This window comes from Corylus avellana, chromosome 2, assembly GCF_965113065.1.
Source record: "Corylus avellana chromosome 2, dhCorAvel1.hap1.2, whole genome shotgun sequence".
Lineage (NCBI taxonomy): Eukaryota > Viridiplantae > Streptophyta > Magnoliopsida > Fagales > Betulaceae > Corylus > Corylus avellana.
The window spans coordinates 27,482,006-27,504,325 of NC_142491.1; the positions used below are offsets into that span (position 1 = coordinate 27,482,006).

The 22,320-nt window shown below is 35.8% G+C and overlaps 1 protein-coding gene across 3 annotated transcripts; it reads right to left on the minus strand.

Annotated features, from left to right (window-relative positions):
* Window positions 1–11,221: 11,221 nt before the first annotated feature.
* Window positions 11,222–14,004, minus strand: LOC132167513 (basic helix-loop-helix (bHLH) DNA-binding superfamily protein). 3 transcript variants are annotated; one of them, XM_088513814.1, is made up of 7 exons: window positions 13,688–14,004; window positions 12,911–13,430; window positions 12,622–12,771; window positions 12,460–12,525; window positions 12,233–12,298; window positions 11,925–11,963; window positions 11,222–11,513 (listed from the first exon to the last, which is right to left on the minus strand). In XM_088513814.1, the coding sequence occupies exons 1-7, from the start codon at window positions 13,975–13,977 to the stop codon at window positions 11,346–11,348; spliced, it is 1,299 nt and encodes a 432-aa protein (XP_088369940.1). In that variant the 5' UTR covers window positions 13,978–14,004; the 3' UTR covers window positions 11,222–11,345. The 3 variants fall into 3 exon arrangements, with proteins under 3 accessions (XP_088369940.1, XP_059434493.1, XP_059434494.1); XM_059578510.2 differs by having other exon boundaries at window positions 12,460–12,531; XM_059578511.2 differs by lacking the exon at window positions 11,925–11,963 and having other exon boundaries at window positions 12,460–12,531.
* Between the last annotated feature and the right edge of the window lie 8,316 nt (window positions 14,005–22,320).

The following is a 22,320-nucleotide window of genomic DNA, read 5'->3' on the forward strand; positions in this document are numbered from 1 at the left end:
TTAAAGAAAATAGAAAGCAAATAAAATATATTTTCATCAATAAAATTTATGATAGTCTTTATCTCATACTAGGGCCCATGTATACTGTTACTCCCATATACTAGGGTTGCGCGGTCCTTGCGACCTGGGATGAGATACTGTGGCCGCAGCCCCGTCCCCTGGCCAGCCGATTAACTCTGGGTGCACTCAGCATGGCAAAAATAAAACTATGATGGAACCACCTTCTGGCAAAGCCTCCTTCAGCGGTTGCGCCTCCATCCTTAGCATCGGTACCGAGCTTTTCCCTTGTTTCTCTTGGGCCAAAAATACACTCCTCCCTACATGTGCCCTCATTTTATAACATTCTTTTCTCATTGCTTGTACTTCTCTAGGGCAACATGTAGGAGGGTTTATGATCATTGTCTCAAAATTCTCTTTATAAACATCACTATTTTCACAATATTTCTTTTTCTCAAACTTGCCATGCATGTAGCAAAATTTCATAAGATAAACAAAATAATCATTTGCAATTGAAAACAAAATTGCATAAATAGCATGACATGATAATTTTTATGGAAGGGATAACAAATTCACTTACCTCTTGACTGCAGTAAAATTTTCCTCTGACTGCTAACTAATCTCCTGAAGGAAGTACAGACACATTACTACCCTCATACGCGTCACAACAAAACGTTCTACTACTATTATGAGTTGGCTTGCTAATCAATTGAGAATGAACTTACTTAGGTATTTAGGTATATTTTCTCATAAAATTTTCAGAATTTATTTTATTTAGTAATACTCCTTTATATATATATATACTTTAAGTTCTTCCATACTATATATATATATATATATATACACTGCCCACTACCCCATCTATATATATAGATGAACAACTTGAATACCATATATATATATATATATATACACGTCCGTTAGCATGCTATGTATACATATATATATATATATATATATATATATATATATATATATACCTTGAATCATTATAAATATATTGAACAATCAGATGTACATATATTTGAAATCCTTGAACTCATTATATATATATGTAGCTGCACGTGAGGTGTAAAACAAGAAGACAATCTCTTTCCCACTACAAGGCCACACGGCAACCAAGGTAAAATGCTGAAATTTGACTCACAATTGTGCTATTAATGAGTATATATATATCAGATGAAGAAAAGCAAATATGTGAGGCCATACCTAACACACACAGGGAGAGCAACGTGACGAGGGAAAAGTGAGCGGCAAGAAAAATCCCTTTTCTCTTTTCTTTTTTTTTTTTCTTTCTTTCTTTCTCTCTTGGTGTGCGGCAAGCTTGTTTCACTCCCTTAAATAGGCTGAGTAGAAGATCAGAGGAAATAGGTTTTGAAGGAGCTTAGGTTTTTTTTTCTTTTGGTAGTCGGCGCCTAGGGCCGGGCTTCAATATATATATATATATATTATTACTATTATTATATTTAACTCTTTTATTTTATTTACTTATTATTATTATTATTATTATTATTATTATTACTATTATTATTATGTATTATTATTATATATTTTTAATTCGTCCATTCTCATTGTTAACCTAAGCCAACCCTTTTTTTAAAAAAAAAATCTACGAGTCAACTAAAAATACTCTAAAGGGACTTAGGATTGTCACAAACAGTCTCCTCAACAATCTTCTCTCTCCTAATTGGGGTGGTGGCTTGGACATGCTCATGATAAGGATTGCTGGAATCATCCTCATCAATCATGTAGTGCCTTTTAGCCATCAACTGACTTTGAAGCTCTTCTTCCTCTATTCTAGTGAGTTCAGCAACTAAATGACCAAGTTGTCCTTCCAACTTTTCAATTGCTCGAGTGTTGGGCATGGCTGCATTCTTCACTTCATTTATGGCTTGGGAGTTGACCACAGTGGCATTTTTAAGCTCTTGCAAGGTTTGGCCATTAGACTGTATGAACACTTTGAGGGTGTTTTCCAATGATAAATCTTGTAGAGGATAATTGCAGGGAGAAGGGGTAGAGGATTGGTTGTCGAACTGCGGATATTCAGGATGGTGCAGTTCATGAAATTGGGGAGCATAATTTCCCGTAGCATTAGCTTGCCACGAGAAATTAGAATGGTTGCTCCAGTCTGGGGTGTAGCAACTGAAATTTGATTCAGACCTCGAACTGGAGAAGTTGGGGTTCATCTGCTCATGTGAAAAAATGGAAAATTGTCCATAGGATGGACAATTACCTGAACTATGATAATGGTTAAAGCAGTATGAACATGGTCCATGTGGGTGAAAATGGTGAGGATAGTTGGTAGGAACAGGTGTCCTACAACTACGGGTAGCATTAAAATTACCTAAAGCAAAATTCATACTTATCCTAACTCTTTAAACAAAACACACTTCCATGTGAAACATTAACCAAAATTTTTGTTTTTTTGTGTTTTTTTGTTTTTTTTGTTTTAAATAAAATAAACAAAAATACCAAAAATTAAAAACAAAAACTCACAAAACAGACCAAACATAAGTTTGGCAAAATTCAAGGGGCCGGCCCGTTTTGGTGCAGTCTACGAAGGTGCGCTCGAGCGCAGGTGATGTGCGATCGAGCGCTTTGGTAGGGACTAGTTCCTTCAGCAGAACTGCAACAGAAACAACAAAAACAAACAACTTTTTTTCTTTTTTCTTTTTTTATTTTATTTTTTATTAGTAACTGTAAACAGAAACAAATAAAAAAGATAAAAATGAAAAATAAAAAGAAACAAATTGTCAAAAGAAAATAACTAGTAGAAAAATAAAATCAATTTAAACAAAAATCAATTTTCACAAAAACAGACAACTTGTACTCGCAAGCGCACTAGTCGTGTGTAGTAAAGTGTGTGTGCAAGTGCGAGGTCGAATCCACAGGGAGTCGTGTCGTGAAAACTAATTCTTATCTAAACTAATTCTATTTTAACCTAGTTCCGAAGTTTGTCGTGCATTTGAAATTGAAAACTAAAACTAAAACAAAATGAGATAATTAAAAGATAAAAAGGGCACTAAGGTTTTGAGAATCCACCTCACCAAATTAAAGCATATATTCTCATGTTTTAGTTCATAAATCCGGCAAACAATTAAACCCTATGCATGTTCTATTGTTCCTATTAAAAAATTCAATGAATCCATCCATTTGACAAATGACAATGCCTATCTAATTTAGTTCAAAAGATCCAATGTATCCATGCTTTGCACAAAAGACAATGGATATCCAAAGTAAATCAAAAGTTACAATGTATCCGTCGGATGAAACACAATGAATATCCAACTTCGGCACAATCAAACACAATTTTGTCACATAATTGAATTTGAAACGAACATACGTTACATTAAGGTCGGATTGTACGAACAAAACATGAAAACATAAAACTTATCAATGGTAAGGCTTCATCTTCAACCTTAGTTGAAGAATTAGCCTCTCATGACAAAAGAAATCATAAAGAAACTAAATTACTTCATTAAAATTAAAAACTTACAAAAGAATTCGAGTTCCAAGCTTCAAAAACCCAGAAAACACGAAAAAACGACCAAGAACGGCGCCTCCGGCGCGTCTCCGTACATTTACAATGGAAAAGAATGCTATTTATAAGCTAATTTTAGGGTTTCAGTGCTGCCAGGTCGGCCGAGTTCGCTCGATCGCACTCGTGCAACATGTCTCCTATGGGCTGGGTGCGAGTGCGCTTGATTGCATTAAACGTGCGCTCGAGCGCACTTCCAGTCAGAATTAGCCTACCCTTGTGAAATATGAATTTGAAGATCTTTGAGTTAGCTTTCCAATGACACCAAGATCGCTTCAATCGAAGCTATAAAACTCAAGCTATGGCCTTTTTAGTGGGACTCGTCGGGTGAAAATATCTCTCGATCCCAATTTGCTGCCAATGCTCCATGAAGTGTCTTAAGCCGCAAATATCACCTTAAAGCCACATTTTTCTATTAACAACCTGCAAATCACTAAAACACTAAAACTAACCAAAAACATCATAAATTAACACAGCTAAGAGCTTAACAAACATAAGTTAAGGGGCCCAAATATACAATATTTGGCCCTCATCACTGTTAAACCCTCACGAGACTTCATTCGTCCATTTGGGATGCCTAGGGGTTTAAAAGGCTTGTTGCATATGCTAAATGCAATCGTTTCTTCCACAATAGTGGACTTATGTTTCATGCTTTGATTTTGTTTTTATTTTGTTTTGTTTTGCTAAAGGACTAGCAAAGTGTAAGTTTGGGGGTATTTGTTGAGGGCCAAATATTTCATATTTGGGCCCCTTAATTTAGATTTGTTAAGCCTTTAGCTTTATTATTGTCTGATGTTTTGTGTTAGTTGTGGTGTTTTAGTGTTTTGCAAGTTGCTAAGCGAAAACTGCTGTCTTAATGTGAAAGATGCAAGGAACTTGAGAAAAGAGCATTTCTAGACGTGTGCTCGAGCGCACATGTCCTGCAATCGAGCGCACTCGAGCCCAACATCAAGCCAGCAGCGCCCAAGCATTGCACCACAGGAGACTTGATGCACGAGTGTGATTGAACGCACCTAGTGTGCGATCGAGCGCACTCGTCCTACCTGGCAGTGCTGAAACCCTAATTAACTCTATAAATATCACATTTTTTTTATTGTAAACGCACCAAAAGGGCGCTATTTAGTCCTGAACTTCGAACTTTTGTCGTTTTTGAGCTCTAAACTTGATTTCCATTTGTATGTTTTTAGTTTTCATGTTATCAATACATTTAATTATGTTTTGTGTAATCATGAGAGGCTAAATCCTTCGACTAAGGTTGAAGATAAAGCCTCACCATTAATTAGTTTTATGTTTTCATGTATGTTCGTACAATTCTGACATTTATATATGTTCTATTTCAATTCAGTTGTTAGATTAAACTCTTCTAACTAATTGCTTATTTATTTGTTTGATTAAATGTTGGATTTTCATTGTGTTTCATCCAACGGATACATTGTATCTTTTGATTTAAATTTGATATCCATTGTTTTTCAATAATCAAACGGATACATTGGATGATTTTGATTTAATTTGGAAATGCATTGTTTTTCGTAAATACGGATGGATTCATTGAAAGTTTTAATAGGTTAATTTTATAAAAACAATAGAACATGAATAGGGTTTAATTGCTAGTTGGATGTACGAACAAAAACTTGAAAATGTATGCTTTAATTTGGTGAGGTGGATTCTGAATACCTTAGAGTCTTTTTATTATTTGATTAAATTTCATTTTTAATTTTGTTTATATTTTTTCACCAAAAAATCACAAACAATTCAGAACTTGGTTAAAATAGAAATTGATTTTCACAACGCAATGACCTGTGGATTCGACCTCGCACTTGCATACACTATATTGCAAACGACTCGTGTGCTTGCGAGTACTTTAAAACTCACAACACATGTCACGATGTTACAAACTACACCCTAGGCTCTAAACAAGTTCATACAAACATGGTGAAACATGATATTTAAGAACACCAAAGAAAACAATGAGCTCTTCTAAAACGTTTGAAAATCCCTACTTTCATCTTAAGGATAAAGGGTATACAAGTCTAGCGTGGCATCTTTAAAACTTGAAGAAAACAACAATAATAACAAAATAACATAAATGCATGGGAAATGGTCAAGAGCTACTTTGAAGATAGCAATAAGCCCCCTGAAGCTTCTCCTTCATCTCAAGAAAATCTCCTCACTTTAGGGTTAGGGTTTCAGGTGTAAGGGGAGGCTTAGGGACGAAGGGAGGTATTTATATGGGTAGGGAGATGTGCTCCCTCCTGCAAGGTGGAGAATAGGTTAAAAATGTTTTTCAGATTGTCATCGAACGTTCAGTGTACAATTACACATTGGTTCAAGGGTTGTAGGTGGAACGTTTGGTCAATACCCAGTGGTCAAACTTTGGTCAACGAATGTTCGATGTGGTCCCCTATCGAACGTTTGTCCAAAGAGTTTGGGTTGGGTTTTTAGGGCTATTTTTCAAATGACAGCTTGATTAAGGATTAAGACACTTCTTAGAAGGTTTAAAAAGTGTTTAATAGGCTCAAATGAACTGTTGTTTTTGATAAATCAATCTTTTTGTAATTTTGGGGCATCATAGACTAACCCTAACACTCAATATCTCAAAAGCTCTCTTAGTACATGAAATTTTAATGTAGAAATCCTTACAATTTCGTGCATAGCAGCTCCCTATATTGTGACGTCCCACATCGCCTGGGTATGGAGATGAGGATGTGCTTAAATGTATACTACACCCTTAATGACAACAACGCGTTTTAAAGCCGTGATGGTCATGATCCCATTAGAACTCCGCAGTTAAGCGTGCTTCTGCTGGAGTAGTACCAGGATGGGTGACCTCCTGGGAAGTCTGGTTCGTGGGGAGCCAAAAGCGGACAATATTGTGTGTCATTGGGGTGAGATGTTACATATATATGGCTACAGTAAAATCTAATACAAGTTGAAATAGGAAGAAATCCTAGTACAAATCAGAATAGGATTCATCCAGATTTTTCGTCCATATATTGTGGGACGTTTTTGACATAGTAACGATCTGAATTAGGAAACTCTTATTTCAGAAAGATTTGTATTATTTTGAGTTAGCTTTTCACTGTCGCTAGTTTAACCTTAATCTGATACTTAAGCCGAAAGTTATGGTTAAAATACTGAGACATGTACAAAATACTGAATTTAATCAAATCGGATTTTAACTCGAATTAAAGAAATTCCGATTTTCTCATTTCCTTGATTTAATTAAACTTAACCAAATCATATAGGTCTTCTCTAGCCTCACTGATGTAGCATGACTTAGTGGGCTGCAGCGAAAAACTACAATAAAGCAGTGGATAACTAATTCCAGATCTTGAGTCTATCAATGATTTAAGAATTCTTCTAAAAATAATAGATTCTATCTAAAGTTTAAAGGAAAAAAGAGGAATAAACTCAACTCTGAGTATTCTCATTAATCAAAATCAATAATAAACAACAACCCCCTTTCTCTAGAGGCTATAAGCATATAGTTATAGCCCAAAACTCTAAACCTAATAAAATATGAAATAAATACCCCCAAAACCCTAAACCTAATAAAATAACAACATAAAGTCAGCTTAAGCTAATAAAAGACGAAAAAATAACATAATGTCTCCCGCGTACGCTCGATCGTAGGCACAGGAGTGATCGATCGTAGTTCCAGGGACCAAGTGATCGATCGCAGTCCAGCATGCGCTCGATCGCAGTACTAGGGACCCAATCTGCATCATTCTCCCCTGGTTGGAAAGAATTCCTCCTTGAATTCGGCCGGTTCTTTCCATCGTCCTTCGGATGCCCAATCAACTCATTCCACTTGCCGTTCCTCAAGATCAAGAGAAAACACCACCCTACAATAAATGCGATGCTCTTCACCATCGGTATACCTCGATGTTTGTCGTGAAAGCCCCACACACCACTTGGCAATTCTTCGAATTTGCCGTACTTTTCTTGTTCCTTTTCCCTTCCACTTGCAATGAAAATACTCAAGAATGGATTAGTCATTATTTTCCTTGTGAACATATAATTTTCCTCATGCGCATAAAACTCACCACAATCATTGTTTGGCGAATTTAAAATACTTTCAACACCAAGGAAATCAACATAATTAATTGGCTTAACACTAAACTTGAAGACTTTATCCTCCGGGATCTGATCAAGCACATGATATGTAGAATTGTCATAAAAATTGCAAAAATATCCAAAAGATTTACCTCTTCCAAGAGTTCCTCTTCTTCATGAAAAATTGCAATACTCTCTGAAAGGCCCCCCAATTCTTCAAGCTCTTTAGGGTTCTTGATGTGGAGTGGATGATTAGGAAGTTTAGACCCCGGCACCAACTCAAGTTGATGTAGAATATCTCGCAATGGTGGCACCTCCTTCTATAATTCTGCTCGGAACACGTCAACAAATCTCTCCACTAGCTTCTTTATTGGCCCTTGTGCCACTCCCTTGATGCCGCTTTCCTTATCCGTCAACTCTTGCATTGCTATGAAGGATTGACCATCCCCTCGTGAAGGTTTTGGTTCTGTCTCTTGGCTATGTAGCAATGTGAACTTGACTTTATTAACCATGAAGCTGTACGTGTTATTTTCTTCATCATGGGTAGCAGCTTTATCATATTTCCATGACCTTCCCAACAATAGGTGACATGTCTCCATGTCAACCACATCACACCAAACAATATCCCTATACTTAGCTTCAATGGAAAAGGACACTAGACAACATTTAGAAACCATTACCTCGTTTCCTTTCATGAGCCATTCCAACCGATAGGGAGTAGAATGTCTCTTGGTCTCAAGCCCCAACTTGCGAACAATATTCTCATGACTCCTTTGGACCCCTTGCCTCCCATGGTGCATATAGTTTGAAATTGTCGGAACGTATGTTTGTATCGGGACACCGAATGACACTTGATCTCCGTCCCCTCCTTAGGCACCATCTCCGCCATCTTCCTAGGTACTTCTTTTTGTGAAAATTTTCTATTTTTTTCTTTCACCATGAACTTTTTGGGTTGCAAGCAACCTTCGAATTCCGATATATCGATTTTGAACCTACTCACCCGTCGATTGGCATGAGCTTGCGCAAGGTGTTGATGTCCGTGCGTTCGGCGCTTCGCAAATGGGTTTCTAGATCCACTCCCTTTGTGACCACACATGTTGGATATTCCAGTAGTGAGGTCTTCAATTTGATCCCTCGTACCTGTGAATTGATCCTCCATGTGTTGCCAACGTTCAGCGATAGATTTGCCTTCCGCCTCCGCAAATCACGGTATTGGTTGGCGACGACAATTGTTTGGCCCACCACCCATGTGCCGCAATCAAATCGCTGGTTGCTCCTTACGTGTTGTCTCCATGCACACATGAACCTCGTTCATGTTTGCCAGACGGTCGCTCCTCCCCATTCATGGAAAGGAACTTCAGTTCTGATACCAACTGATGCAGCGTGACTTAGTGGGCTGTAGTAAAAAACAACAATAAAGCAACAGATAACTAATTCCAAATCTTGAGTCTATTAATGATCTAAGAATTTTTCTAAAAACATTAGATTCTATCTAAAGTTTAAAGGAAAAAAAGAGGAATAAACTCAACTCTAAGTATTCTCATTAATCAAAATTAATAATAAACAACAACCCCCTTTCTCTGGAGACTATAAACATATATTTATAGCCTAAAACTCTAAACCTAATAAAATATGACATAAATACCCCCAAAACCCTAAACCTAATAAAATAATAGCATAAAGTCGGTTTAAGCTAATAAAAGGCGAAAAAATAACATAATGTCTCCCGCATGCAATCGATCATAGGCACAGGAGTGATCGATCACAGTTCCAGGGACCGGGCGATCTATCGCAGTCCAGCATATGCTCGATCGCAATACCAGGGACCCAATCTGGATCACTCACACAACACCTCGTCTGTACGCTCTTCAAACGCCATTACAGATGAGCTTCTCGGGAATTCCTTCACAACTATGCCTTGATCAAATTGTTCACAAAGCAACTTGCATCCATAATTATTTTATCATTGAATTAGCCAATTAAATAACCGAACAGTTATCATCTCGTCATCATAATGTCTTGACGGAACTCAGATATGAATTTTTGTTATCATTTCATCCTGACAAAATGCCCCGCAAATGAACTATACGGCATAATTTCTTACAGTGTTGATAGGAAAGGTATATATATTTAATTGAGGCTTCTTTCTCAAGTTAAGCTAGACTATTGTATTTAGGCTAAATTGGTTGTAAGTTTTCCTTGTGTCTATAATCTGGGTCTTTGTTATAGTTATTTCTTGGGTTTAGTTGTCCCATAGTGGTTTTTCCCTTTAATTAGTTCAAAGGGTTTTCCACTTCATAAACAAAAAATCTGTTGTGTTATTTGTTTTGCTTTTAATTAATTTCTTAATTATAGTGTTAAGTGTTTATCGAATAGGTAGAACCGTCTTAAGGGTTCTTTCAGAAAAATTTATTACATGGTATATTTCCGGCACGAGTATTTTGCAAGTAGTAGCACAAAGTGAAATTTAATTAGATAATTCCACTATTCAACTTTATATTTAAGCCAAGGCGTTACACTCTTAGTTTATTCCTCTTCATTCAAATCACAAAAAAAAAAAAAAAACTTTTAGCCATCAGAGTAATGATTTAAAGCAGACGAGGTTTGTTCCGTGATCCATATAAAAGAAATGCTGAAGGTTTTGGAACCATTGTGGTGGGAGGTGAACTTGTTGTTTACCATGTTACAAGGTTGGGGCTTCAGGTTTACAAAGGCTTTATAAGTATAATTGTTGAGATAAAGCAATTATAGGATCACCAATGAAGCAGAAAAATAGGAGAATAGAAAAATAACAAGTAGTTACATAAGACACTAAAATTTTAGTGGTTTGGCTTAACAAGCCTACATTCACTAGCGGAGATGATCCGAGAAATTCACTAGCAAAATGATGGAGTACAAAGAGTAATATAAACAAAACTACTCAAACTTAAAAGCCCCAATACATCCAAGCTCACAAACACACAAAAGAGAATTAAATACAAAAGAGAAATTTATCCCTTAATTCTCTAAGTGAGGGCTGTAATTTTTCTTCTTTCTACTTTTCTCTCTTTTCTCTCTTTTCTTCCATCCTCACCTCACACGGAGCTGCTGCCTCTCTACCTTGCTGCTCTCTTTTGCTCTCCTTTCAAATACCAAATAATTGGCCAAGTAATTGAAGGTCGGTCAAAGTACTTCACCATGAAGTAAAGTAACAAAATACTTCACTGAGAAGTAAACTAAAAGAGGTAAAACGTGGCTCAAGGATAAAAAACCACAAAGCTGCAACCAAAGGAATAAAACGGGTGGGGCCCACCATAAGACTTGTGAAATACAAGTCATTATCCAACAATAATAATATGCAACTTTTAAAGTTGGTTGGCTCTCGGAGTAATTTTACTATTTGAAGAGTTCTTGAAATAAGTTTTTACTTCGTCACCGGATCTACGCGTCAATTTAATTTTTCGCATATTGTGATTGTAGTGTTTTTTATATGTGGAATTAGATTAATTTTTAATTAATTGGGATTAATTGAAACTTGGGGTCTTAGCTAGAAGTTTTTCCATGTCATCTGATCGTATGGATTATCGATGACTATATTACAACGCAGCCAAACGCAAACATTAAGTGACTACTTTATTGGCTGCAGCCAAGTAAGCTATTCATCATTAACCAATACATTTTATTCCAACTCTCTTGACAGATTATGACTAAGACCACTTCTGTCAACAAAGTTACATTAGATTGTAAGAAATGTAAAAGAAAGCATGGACTTATTTCACCTATACAAACATCCTCTATATGCTGGAGTACTCCAATAGTCTGATCCTGCATTCTCACGGTAAATCTGAGGTGTAAATGATATAGGAACTAAGCAAAGACCTCTGCTCCCGAGGTCAGGCTTTGTGTCTCCCTTATCTTTCCTATCCAAACCTCCCCATGGATCCTGGAAACCAAGAGAAGAATGATTCCAGTTCTATTTCAAGTCTTAATTGGAAGTTGATTAACATGTGCATTGTTAAATTAGTGATTAAATGATTAAATTTACCTCTTCTTATAAGCTTAAACTTTTGGGATAACTGGCAATTTAACATGGTATCAAAGTCAAAGATCCTAAGATTAAACATTGACTCCGTCAATTCACCCCCATTTAAATTAAATATTTTACGTGTTGGACCTCACCTATTAAAAGGGAGTTTGAGCCCACACATGAGGGAGAGTGTTAAGCTAATGATTAAGTGATTAAATTTATCTCTTCCTATAAGCTTAAGCTTTTAAGATAAAAGGTGATTTAACATGGTAAGAAGAGGTAAATTTAATCACTTAATTATTAGTTTAACATGCATTTCCTAATTACCTTGTGTGAATTAGTCTTCATGTATGGGTTACTCAATAGCTGCAAAATGCATCAAAAGATAAACCACAGCTAATCAGGATCAATATTGAAAAAAGAATTTTATCACTAAGAATGCATATATATATATATATATATATATGACTTTTATAGCTTCCTGTCCCCCATTTTTATTTCATTCAAACAAGGATAGAAATCTAGAAGTCACCATCTCTTCACTGCATGTGTCATTAATATTTTCTTCCTAAATATTTATATGGTAATAATATAATGAACTTAAAAGGAAGACTTGAATTGATTATATCGATCACCTGTACTTGTTCTTGTAGAAACTTTATGTATTGAATTGCTTCAAAGAGTACAGATGCTGTATCAGTCTGAAAATCAATTGAAACCCAAATGAGTAAGAAACTAGTGTTCGAAAAATGAACATTAAAGGGAGAAAAAAAAAAAAAAAAAAAAAAAAAGGGACAACAAATGAAAAAAAAAAAAAAATTAAAAAAGAGACAAAAAAAGTCGGTGTACTTGTCGTGTTAACCTTTCCAAAAGGTGACACAATTTGCTGAAGGGCAGTGATTCTGTCTCCAAGCTTGACTTTTGGTGCCTGTACCTATTCAGTATGTAAAAGATTTTCTTACAAATAATGATCAACATGAGTCTTTTTCTTTTTCACTTGAAGATTAATGTTTTTGTTTTACACCTTGACTGATGATGCTATTGGACTCTCATGCTTTGCTTTTTTCAGGACTGACTCTGAGCCATCTTCGAACCTTTTTCTTTTTCCTTCATTTGCAGTTCCCTGTCCTTTTCCATTGATTCTAGTCTGCTTGGAGCAAGTTGAGTTTGTCAACTGAGAAAAAGAAAAAGGAAAAAGAAAAATTGTGATAAAATAAAAAAAGAAAAAGAAAAATTGTGATAGAGGAAGTCACAAAATAAAATAAATATTAAAAAGCCCTTGCATGGATACTCAAAAAGATGGAAGTAATTACCAGAGAAGAAGTTTGAAGCCCTTGCTTCTTATGAAGAGATGAATTAATTGATTTAAAAGAGTGATTAGGTGAATGAATATCGACCAACGGCTTGGCTATACGACTAGTGAAAGAAATAATGTCTGCAAAGCTTCTGATATCTCCCACCAAAGAGCTGTTGAATGGCCTTGGTAATAAAGCTGCACTCTCACGAGATTCATTGCCAACTTTGAAATCATCACCATAACATGAATATAAAGTGGTAGGATCCATGGAAGAATTCAAAGATGCATCGCATGCTGGAGGGGCAATAGACCAAGTGCTGACCAGATTAGACAACTTGCTTAACCTTTCGTTATCAACAAGGCTCTCCCCGAACCCACCACATATGTTCTTGTCAAAATTATTGGAAGATGAACAAGAGTTTGTGAATTTCTTCAAGTAGTTGCAGGCAGGTTCGAACATCCCAGTTGACATACTCTTGGATGATAATGCATCAACAAACTTCTCTTCCACATCTTGATTGCTTCCAACACTACTCCTGCAATTAAGGTTCAATCCTAAAAGTCAATTAATTAAGGACAATATTTAGAAATTTTTTCCTATGACACTGTACGTGCACCTACCCATTAAAGCACTTTTTCTCTTTTTCTTGTGCTAAAAGATTCTTCATTCCACTCAACCCAATCAAACAAGCATCAAGATAAGTAGTGGTATTTATGAAAATATTTTCGTGCACTAGCGTATGATAATATATATATATAAATGGTGCAACATATATATTAATAATAAACTTACAAGAAAACATGGCTCCAAAGATGACTATCGGAGGCATGTTCTGGAATCAACTCGTTGGATGAAGCAGGCTCAAAAAATGGGCGAGAGGATTCAACGGTCAAGGCGGAGTGGTTGGAGGCATTAGTAAATGATGTAGAGATTGAAACATCCTCGTCACAAGAGGAGTTGGAGTTAGGGTCTTGGTTGTGCCATGGGTTGGAATTATTCCATGAAGATAGATCCCACCAGTTGGGTGCAGGCGTAGAGGAAGAGGTAGCAACGGAGCTCTCTTCTGTGCATTCTTCACCCATGTCTATCTCTACACTACTCTAGCTAGCTAGTGGTGCCTGGTGCTCTCTTTTCGTTTCTGCTGGTGGAGATTGGAATATAAGGAGAATACATCCGTTGGTGGCGTGACGTACGCGTTCGTAGGTGTTATCGATTATACGGGAGACAATAAAATATGCAACCTGCGTTTTTCCACTAACCTTCGTGGGCAATTATTATACACGAGGCTGGGCCAGCCAGAGTTTGGTTTTCAATTCCCAATATGTGTTTCTACAAGAATGGTTTACGGTTGCAAATTTTGCTGCACTCTCTCTCTCTTCGCGTGCATAATACCAATTCTTTTCATGTGGATAAGGTGCATGACACTATTGGTTCGTAAGCCATGGGAGGTGATGGAAGACGGAACCAAGAAATTTTATGGGAAGGGGTTAGCCAAATTAATATTATTATTATTTTTTCGGTTCTTTAGAATTTTTTTATTTAAAAAAAATATATTTTTGTAGTTTTTTATGAACTAAAAAGACTACCGTAAGGGCAAAAAAAGTAGACATTTAAAAGTAAAGGCCAAAAAAAAAAAAAAAAACACTTAATGGGTATGGCTCAAAAAATTAAGAATATGGATATGGCCAGAAAATTAAAAATAGGGCCAAAATTTTTTCGGGGGACCAAATGACAAATTAAAACTTTACTTTACTATTTTTTTTTTTTTACTTAAATTTTTTTTTTCCTTTTTTTTGGGGAGGGGCCATGGCCTACCCTGGTCCCCCTCCCTTCGTCACTGGGTGGATGCTTCTCTTTTTAATAATTTTAATAATTTAAGGGCCTAAATGTCATTTTGGTACTTGGGTTTTAACAGTTATTTTTTTTTTTTACCTATGTTTCATTTTGTATTATGGATGGTACATTTCTTATGGATAACTACGGAAACAGTACCCCATCTATCATTGTCATTTAGTTGTCACTTTCATTCTCCATATCTTTAACCCTTGCCATATAGTTATTATTTTCATTATCTAGATCTTTAACTATAATACCCCAAATAATAATAATAATAATAATGTATTTAATCCATTTCAGTCACGTTTTATAGTTTTATAGAAAACAATACATATAATTTAAAATGTCTTAAACCAGTTTACTAAAAAATTCCAAAATAATAAAATATTTTTATTTATGGTCAAACGTTCAAAGTTTCCCTAGAACGTCTAAAGTAAACCCTAAACTCGAACGTTCGATGTTTCTTTGGAACATTTGAGTAAAACCCTAGGACCGTTGGTACAACAGCACACTGAACATTCGAAAGTAGTACACCAGATGTTCGACCTTACTTGGAAAACCAATTTAACCAATTAGCAACCTCATCCAGCCTTATCCACTCTACCTACTCCTATAAATACAACTCTTATGTCCTTCAAACATCAGTCATCACCCATACACCTTAGCCACCCCAATCCTAGAGAGAGAGAGAGAAATTCTAGAGAGAGAAGAAGATGAGTTTGGTGTTGCTCTATCTTCATTAAGGTAAACTTTGGGCCATACCTCTTTTTTTTTTTTTTTTTTTTTTTTTTTTTTTTTCATGTTGTGCATATTCTAGCTATAACATTTACCATGTTTTTTACAAGTATTAAGTATAACGTGATGAGTATATAATTTATCCCTCTTTAAAGTCAATGATTTTCTAAAAAGACTACGAACTTACTCTTGTTTGCTATGATTTATCACCTTGATATTACCATGTTTCTATTAAGTTGCTCTAAGCTTTGGTTGAGATATTTAAAGTAATGAGTAGAAGTTTAGGGGTTTTCACGCATTCTGGTACCTCTTGAATATTCCACGATACCTAGTTGAACGTTCGACCCTTGCTTATCGAATGTTTGATATCGTGACCGAATGTTCAACCATACCCAAAATAGATAATTAGGGTCTTAATGATAGTTTAGTATATCTAATTCATGACTAGGGTTTTTACTGTTTGACATTCAATGTTTATAATGACTATAAGTTGTTATTCAGTCATTAAATTATTTGAGTATACGGCATATAGTAATTTTACATGTTTGTTACTGTTATATATGTTGTGCATGATACCACTTGCTGGGAATAAGATTGTAAATCAAATATTTGTGTAGCGAAAAAATAAAATTTTCATGCCTAAGAATTTTTTTATGAAGAACATGTGAACAACAGTTACTATTTAAAATTAAATCGCAAGAACAATGAACATTATTTGGATATCAACAGCCACACCTGACTTTGGGCAAAATAATTTTGCTTCTCCAAGAACAAGTTCTTCCTTCTTTAAAAACACGAATAACAAGTTCTTATTTCTTCAAAAACACAACAGATCTCAGGAATGATGATACCTCTAGATTTTCTTACCAATGACTAATAATAACCAAGAGAGTGTAAGCTCTTACATGGCTCTTCAAATCTTAATTTTTTGTTGTTCATGATTTAATACAAGAACTAACAATTCTTAGAGTATTTCTAAAAATTATTTATTACGAGAACTTGATAAGTAATTTGAGAGCTCGGGCTCTTCTCTATTGATAGGCATAGCATGCAAGCAAAGTTTGAGAAATAAGCAGTGTGGGACAAAGTAGCATTAGAAGAACTAGTCCAATAAGGACTACTAATGGGGAGTGGGTGCCTAGGGCTTGGAAAACCCTAGCCTCCACTCCTCTAGTGACTGCATGGAGCCAAGGGTTATTTCCCTGGCCCATGCGTTTTCTCCTTGCCTTTGGGCCTGGATTTCTTTTTTCAAGCCCAAATGCTTTTTATCTAACTGTAGAGCAAAGGGCCTAAGAAATTTTTCCTTGGCCTAATGCATTCTACTCTTTGTCCACTAGGGTTCTAGGTTTTATCCCAAGCTCAATTCTCCATACATACATCTCTGCATTATATCTTTCTAGCCTATGTTATAAATAAAGAAAAACGTTCATCCAATAAATAAGAAAGCCTTATTATGGTTAAATTACATCAGCTTGGTGAGGGACCTAAAGTGTAACACCCCGGTCCCATATTGGGAAGTTGAGAAGAAGTCCACATAGAGTGGGTGGTTTATAAAGATAGTCATAGGTGCTAAGTCCTACATTGCCTAGTTACTAGGTGAAACTGGGTTTTGTAATAAATTCTAGGAAAGCTCCAAATTGATTATTCCTTTTGGGCTGATTGCGTAGATGTGGCTAGTGCTTTTCCCTTAGTCGTTACAAGTGGTATGAGAGCCACCTAGTAACGTCAAGTCATGTGGTACTGGAGCACTGCATGACATTGCCCAGACGAGGACGTCAGGAATTTAAGAGGGGGAGTTTGTAACACCCTGGTCCCATATTGGGAAGTTGAGAAGAAGCCCACATAGAGTGGGTGGTTTATAAAGATAGTCATGAGTGCTAACTCCAACATTGCCTAGTTACTAGGTGAAACTAGGCTTTATAATGAATTCTAGAGAAGCTCCAAATTTACTAGTCCTTTTGGGGTGATAGCGTCGATGTGGCTAGCACTTTTTCCTGGGTTGTTACATAAAGGGAAAATTGCTATTGGCTTAAATATATCTATAACCATGTCTCCCTGACATTTATTATGCAACAATATTTTAATCACAATTAATTCTATTAAATAGTTGTGACTACACTCCATTAAATATTTTTTACAAGACAATTAATCACTTGAACTTACCTAATGTTGACTTATGATTCCTCCATTAAATATTCCCTAGCAGAATTAAGGCTAAGGATACTGATACTTAATTCTCTACCTCTTTATCCTTGGGTCATTCATTTTACGTTATTCTCATACATGTGAAAAACACATGTATATATTTTCGTATGCCAACAAAATATGCCCCAGCTAGAAACTCTGAGAATAATCTCTATAAAATCTATCTCAACGGAAAAGTTCTTATCTCTTTGTTCTTCGACAAAGGATTTGGATCCCCTCTTGGAAAAAGCTTTCCGACAATGTTACATGTGGTTAGCCAATTTACCGAGGCTATTTTGACAGATGATAGGTCTCACTCTTTAATAGATCAAAGTAACCTACATACAACATCTGAGTCCACAATCTCCTCAAGATTTAGAACCAAAGTCGTAAGTAGTTTTTAAGGAGTTATTGTCTTTCCTTATAGATAGTATTTGTTATGAAAATTTTAATTACTCATAAGTACACGAATCATTTGCAATAAAGGGTTGCAAGTGTGAGGTCGATCCCATAGGGAATTGTGTTTATGAAAACAAAATTTATATCTAAACTAATTGAATCTTAACCTAATTCTGAAAAAAGATTTGATTTTTGAATTGCAAATAAAAGAAAACAAAAACTAAACAAGATAAACTTAACCAAAAGATAGATTACTAAGGTTTTGGAATCCGCACTCACCAAATCATAGCAACATATTTCATGTTCATCAATATTAATCCAAAGTTCTCACAAATAAATCCTATGTATGTTCTACTATGCTTCAAAGATTAATTAAATCATTCATTGAATCCGTTCTTTGCACAAATCACAAAAGATATCCGGTTTAAATGGAATCATCATATGTATCCGTAAATCATAAAAGATATCAAATTTAAACCAAATCATCAAATGTATCCGTAGAACGAAACACAATGAATATCCAATATTTTGACAAATAAAAACCCAAGCTATCAACTAAGTGAAACTATCTCAAATGATCAAATGTATCCGTAAATCATAAGAGATATCCAAGAATCATTCCACTAATTGAATTGAAATAGAACAATTGAAATATTAAAACTGATTAAAATCAGATAATATTAACTTACATGAAAACAATGTTGCTCTTCATTGGTGAGGCTTCATCCTCAACCTTAGTTGAGAATTTAGCTACACATGATTATGAAAAATAAATCCTAAACCTAAAGAAAAACTAAGCTAAAAGGGAGAAAATGTGTGAAACTTCGTTCTTGGTCTCCAACCCCTTTTTCTTGAGGCTTAGTAGTCTATTTATAGGGGTTTCTAGGGTTTTAAATCCTAAAATAAGCTGAAAGCGTGAAACGTAAATCCCTTTTCGTGAGAGAGATGATTGCATTTAGCATATGCCATAAGCATTTTAAACCCCTAGGCATCCCTAGTGGATGAGTGAAGTCTCGTGAGGGTTTCATAGAAATGATACTCATAAACATTGTGGTACTATGTTGTTGGAAAGAATGAAGTTTCAAACAAACAATGGTTCTTATTCATGAGCAACCTTAAAATGACAAACACCATTATCACAATCATTAGGGCATCCAAAATCAAATCATTCCTAAATGGACAATTGAGACATCATATGTTCCGATAGGTGAAAAGTGAGCTTATCATATAATCATGAGACTTTAATTTAATCTCAAGATAAGTACCTCAAAATTTGTAGGAATCCCTATCAAATGAAACAACCAAGGCAAGATATGCATTTTTTCTTTTTTTTTTTTGGTTCCTTTTTTTTTTCTCACTTTGTGTAGGCCATGCAATGCATAGCTCCCTTAAGCATTCTAATTGACCCATGTAATGAGTGTTAAGCTAATGACTACCAAGCCAGATGGCTTTAGGGCACTAGATGTAGAAACATCCCTATGGACTTATTAATTCAAGTAAAAAAGGCTATGAAACCAAGATAGCCATACCATCAACCAAACTGAACTTCACACTTTTTTACGTGAACACTCAATGCTTAATGAGGCAAGATGTCCGGTTACTCAATGAAAAACTCAAAATGGTCTCTCTCTCTCTCTCTCTCTCTCTCTCTCTCTCTCTTTTTCTTTTTTTTTTCTTTTTTTTTTCCCTCTTGTTGCAAGCCAAGGTTATTCACCAATAGGTCATCCAACAAATCTCAAAATGTTAAGCTCAAATATCATACTTCACAGAATATATGCTAATGTGCTTGTGAAAGTTATACTCAAAACAATTGACGTCTCTTTTGCCCAAAAATAAGTTAAAGGACTCAGATTCCTAATGACATGAAGATGTGTTCAAAACTTTAAGCAAGCCAATGAAATGCAAACCACAGTTACAGTTTAACTCAAACTTGCCAACGACAAATCACAATTTTTTTTTAGGCACTACAATGAAACAAATAATTAAAAGATAATAGGAAATACACAATAAAAAGATAACAAAACTTGGACAATGGTGTCTTTCCATACCCGCAAACTTGAATCAAACATTGTCCTCAACGTGGGTAGAAATACAATACCGAGAGGTGAAGAAAACCAAAGTGTACAGAGGGAGAACGTCCCCCAAACTTACTTGTAAAAACACTTGCCCTGAAAATCACAACAACACAAAAACAAGAACAGACAAAACAAAATCAAATGACAAGAAATAAAACGAAAAATGGGTTGCCTCCCTCATGCGCTAAGTTTACCATCTTTAGCCAGCTCTCCACAGCAGATGATCAGTTCGGATAAGTAGTGTCCTCCAAGGGCATTTCTTCAATCTCTGGGATCTTTAATTCCAGGAACAGTTTTAGCCATTGACCATTGACCTTGAAAGTATTTCCATTCTTGGGATCGTCGATCTCGATGGCTACATGAGTGGAAACTGTACGAACTATGAATGGTCCAGTCCATCAAGACACGAGCTTGCCTGGTAACAGATGCAGTCGTGAACTGTACAGGAGGACTTTCTGACCAACTTCAAAAGATCTTCTCAAAATGTTTTGGTCGTGGGCCTTCTTCATCTGAGCTTTGTACAGCTTGGCACAATCGTAAGGATCATTTCTTAACTCCCCTAATTCATTGAGTTGGAGCTTCCTTTGAGAGCTAGCCTTGGTGAGATTGAAGTCCAGCTGCTTGATAGCCCAATATGCTCGGTGCTCCAATTCCACAAGAAGATGGCATGCCTTTTGATGTTGGGCAGAACTAAGATTGTTCTGACAGCGTATGATAGTAGCAGAAACTAAGAATTGAAGATTGAAAAGGGAATTCAGAAAGAGAGAAAATAACAAGTAGGGAAGATAAAGTCCCTAATTGCCCCAAATAAGCAAACAGAGAAATAACTCTAAAGACGTAAATTTAATTAATAATATAAACTGAATTCAAAAAACAACAAAGACTAGATGCCTTTACATAGGCTAGGCACCTCCTAAATTAAGAAGGAAAAGGAAAAGCAAACCTAATTGGAAAAGGAAAACAAATCCTAATAGGAAAAGGAAAACAAATCCTAATAGGAAAGGAAAATCCCAATCCTTATTGAAAAAGGAAAACTAACACACATGCATAATTAAAATAACACTTTTCTCAAATTCCTCCTGCATCACCTTTCTGTACACAAGCCGACAGGGAGACATGCCAATCAGAGTCTGAAATGCTATCTGATACACCCATAGTGCATCATTGAGTTGTAGAGACCAATCCTTTCTTGTCGGGTTCACCGTCTTCTCTAGTATCCTCTTGATTTCCCTATTGGATATCTCAACTTGACCTCTTGTCTGAGGGTGGTAGGGAGTTGCAACTTTATGGGTGATACCATATTTCTTCATGAGTTGCTCAAAATATCTATTGGAGAAGTGCTTCCCCCCATCACTGATAATGGCACATGGTGTCCCAAAATGTGCAAACACATTGTCTTTTAGAAATTGCAGCACGACTTTATGATCATTGGTTCTGCAAGCAATGGCCTCCACCCACTTGGAAACATAGTCAATAGCCACAAGGATGTAGAGGTACCCATAAGAGTTTGGGAAGGTGCTGTGCAAATATTTACCTAAATTAATAGGCAAATAATCGTACGTTTTACTTGCGAGTGCACAAGATCAATATAGTTGTACATGGTGCAAGTACGAGATCATTCCCACGAGGATTGCTAAATTTTGCTTAAAATAAATTCCGTAAGTAAAACAAAACAAAGATTGATTTTGCGTGATAATAATAAAAGGTAGGGCTTTGATATCCACCACTAATCATATTTAGATAATATAACAATATGCCAATGATCCAATCATATTATGAATACTTAATGTTTGTCAACCTAAGGGTATAGGTATCTACTCCTTAAGCTATTGATTTTCCTAAGCCACGAGTTAGGCCTCATGTATCGACAAACACATGAGGCCTAGGGCATGGGTGTCTACTCCCGGTTCTCCATGTTGATTAACCCAAGAACCCGATGTGAATTTCTTTTGTTACTCTTATTAAACCCAGGACTCAATCATTCAAATTGATTTAATTAACTAGTCCATACCATATGCATATGTTGATCAGACAAGCACATATGAGGAATTCAATAAAACAGGAATGAATCAAGTTAAGTAACACAATATGATTATCATAAAGGCGCCAATATTGAAATATTAAATAAACATAATTAGGGCTTCAATCTAGCCCTACTAAGTAATTTAGTTACACATGGGTTTGATGTTAAACATC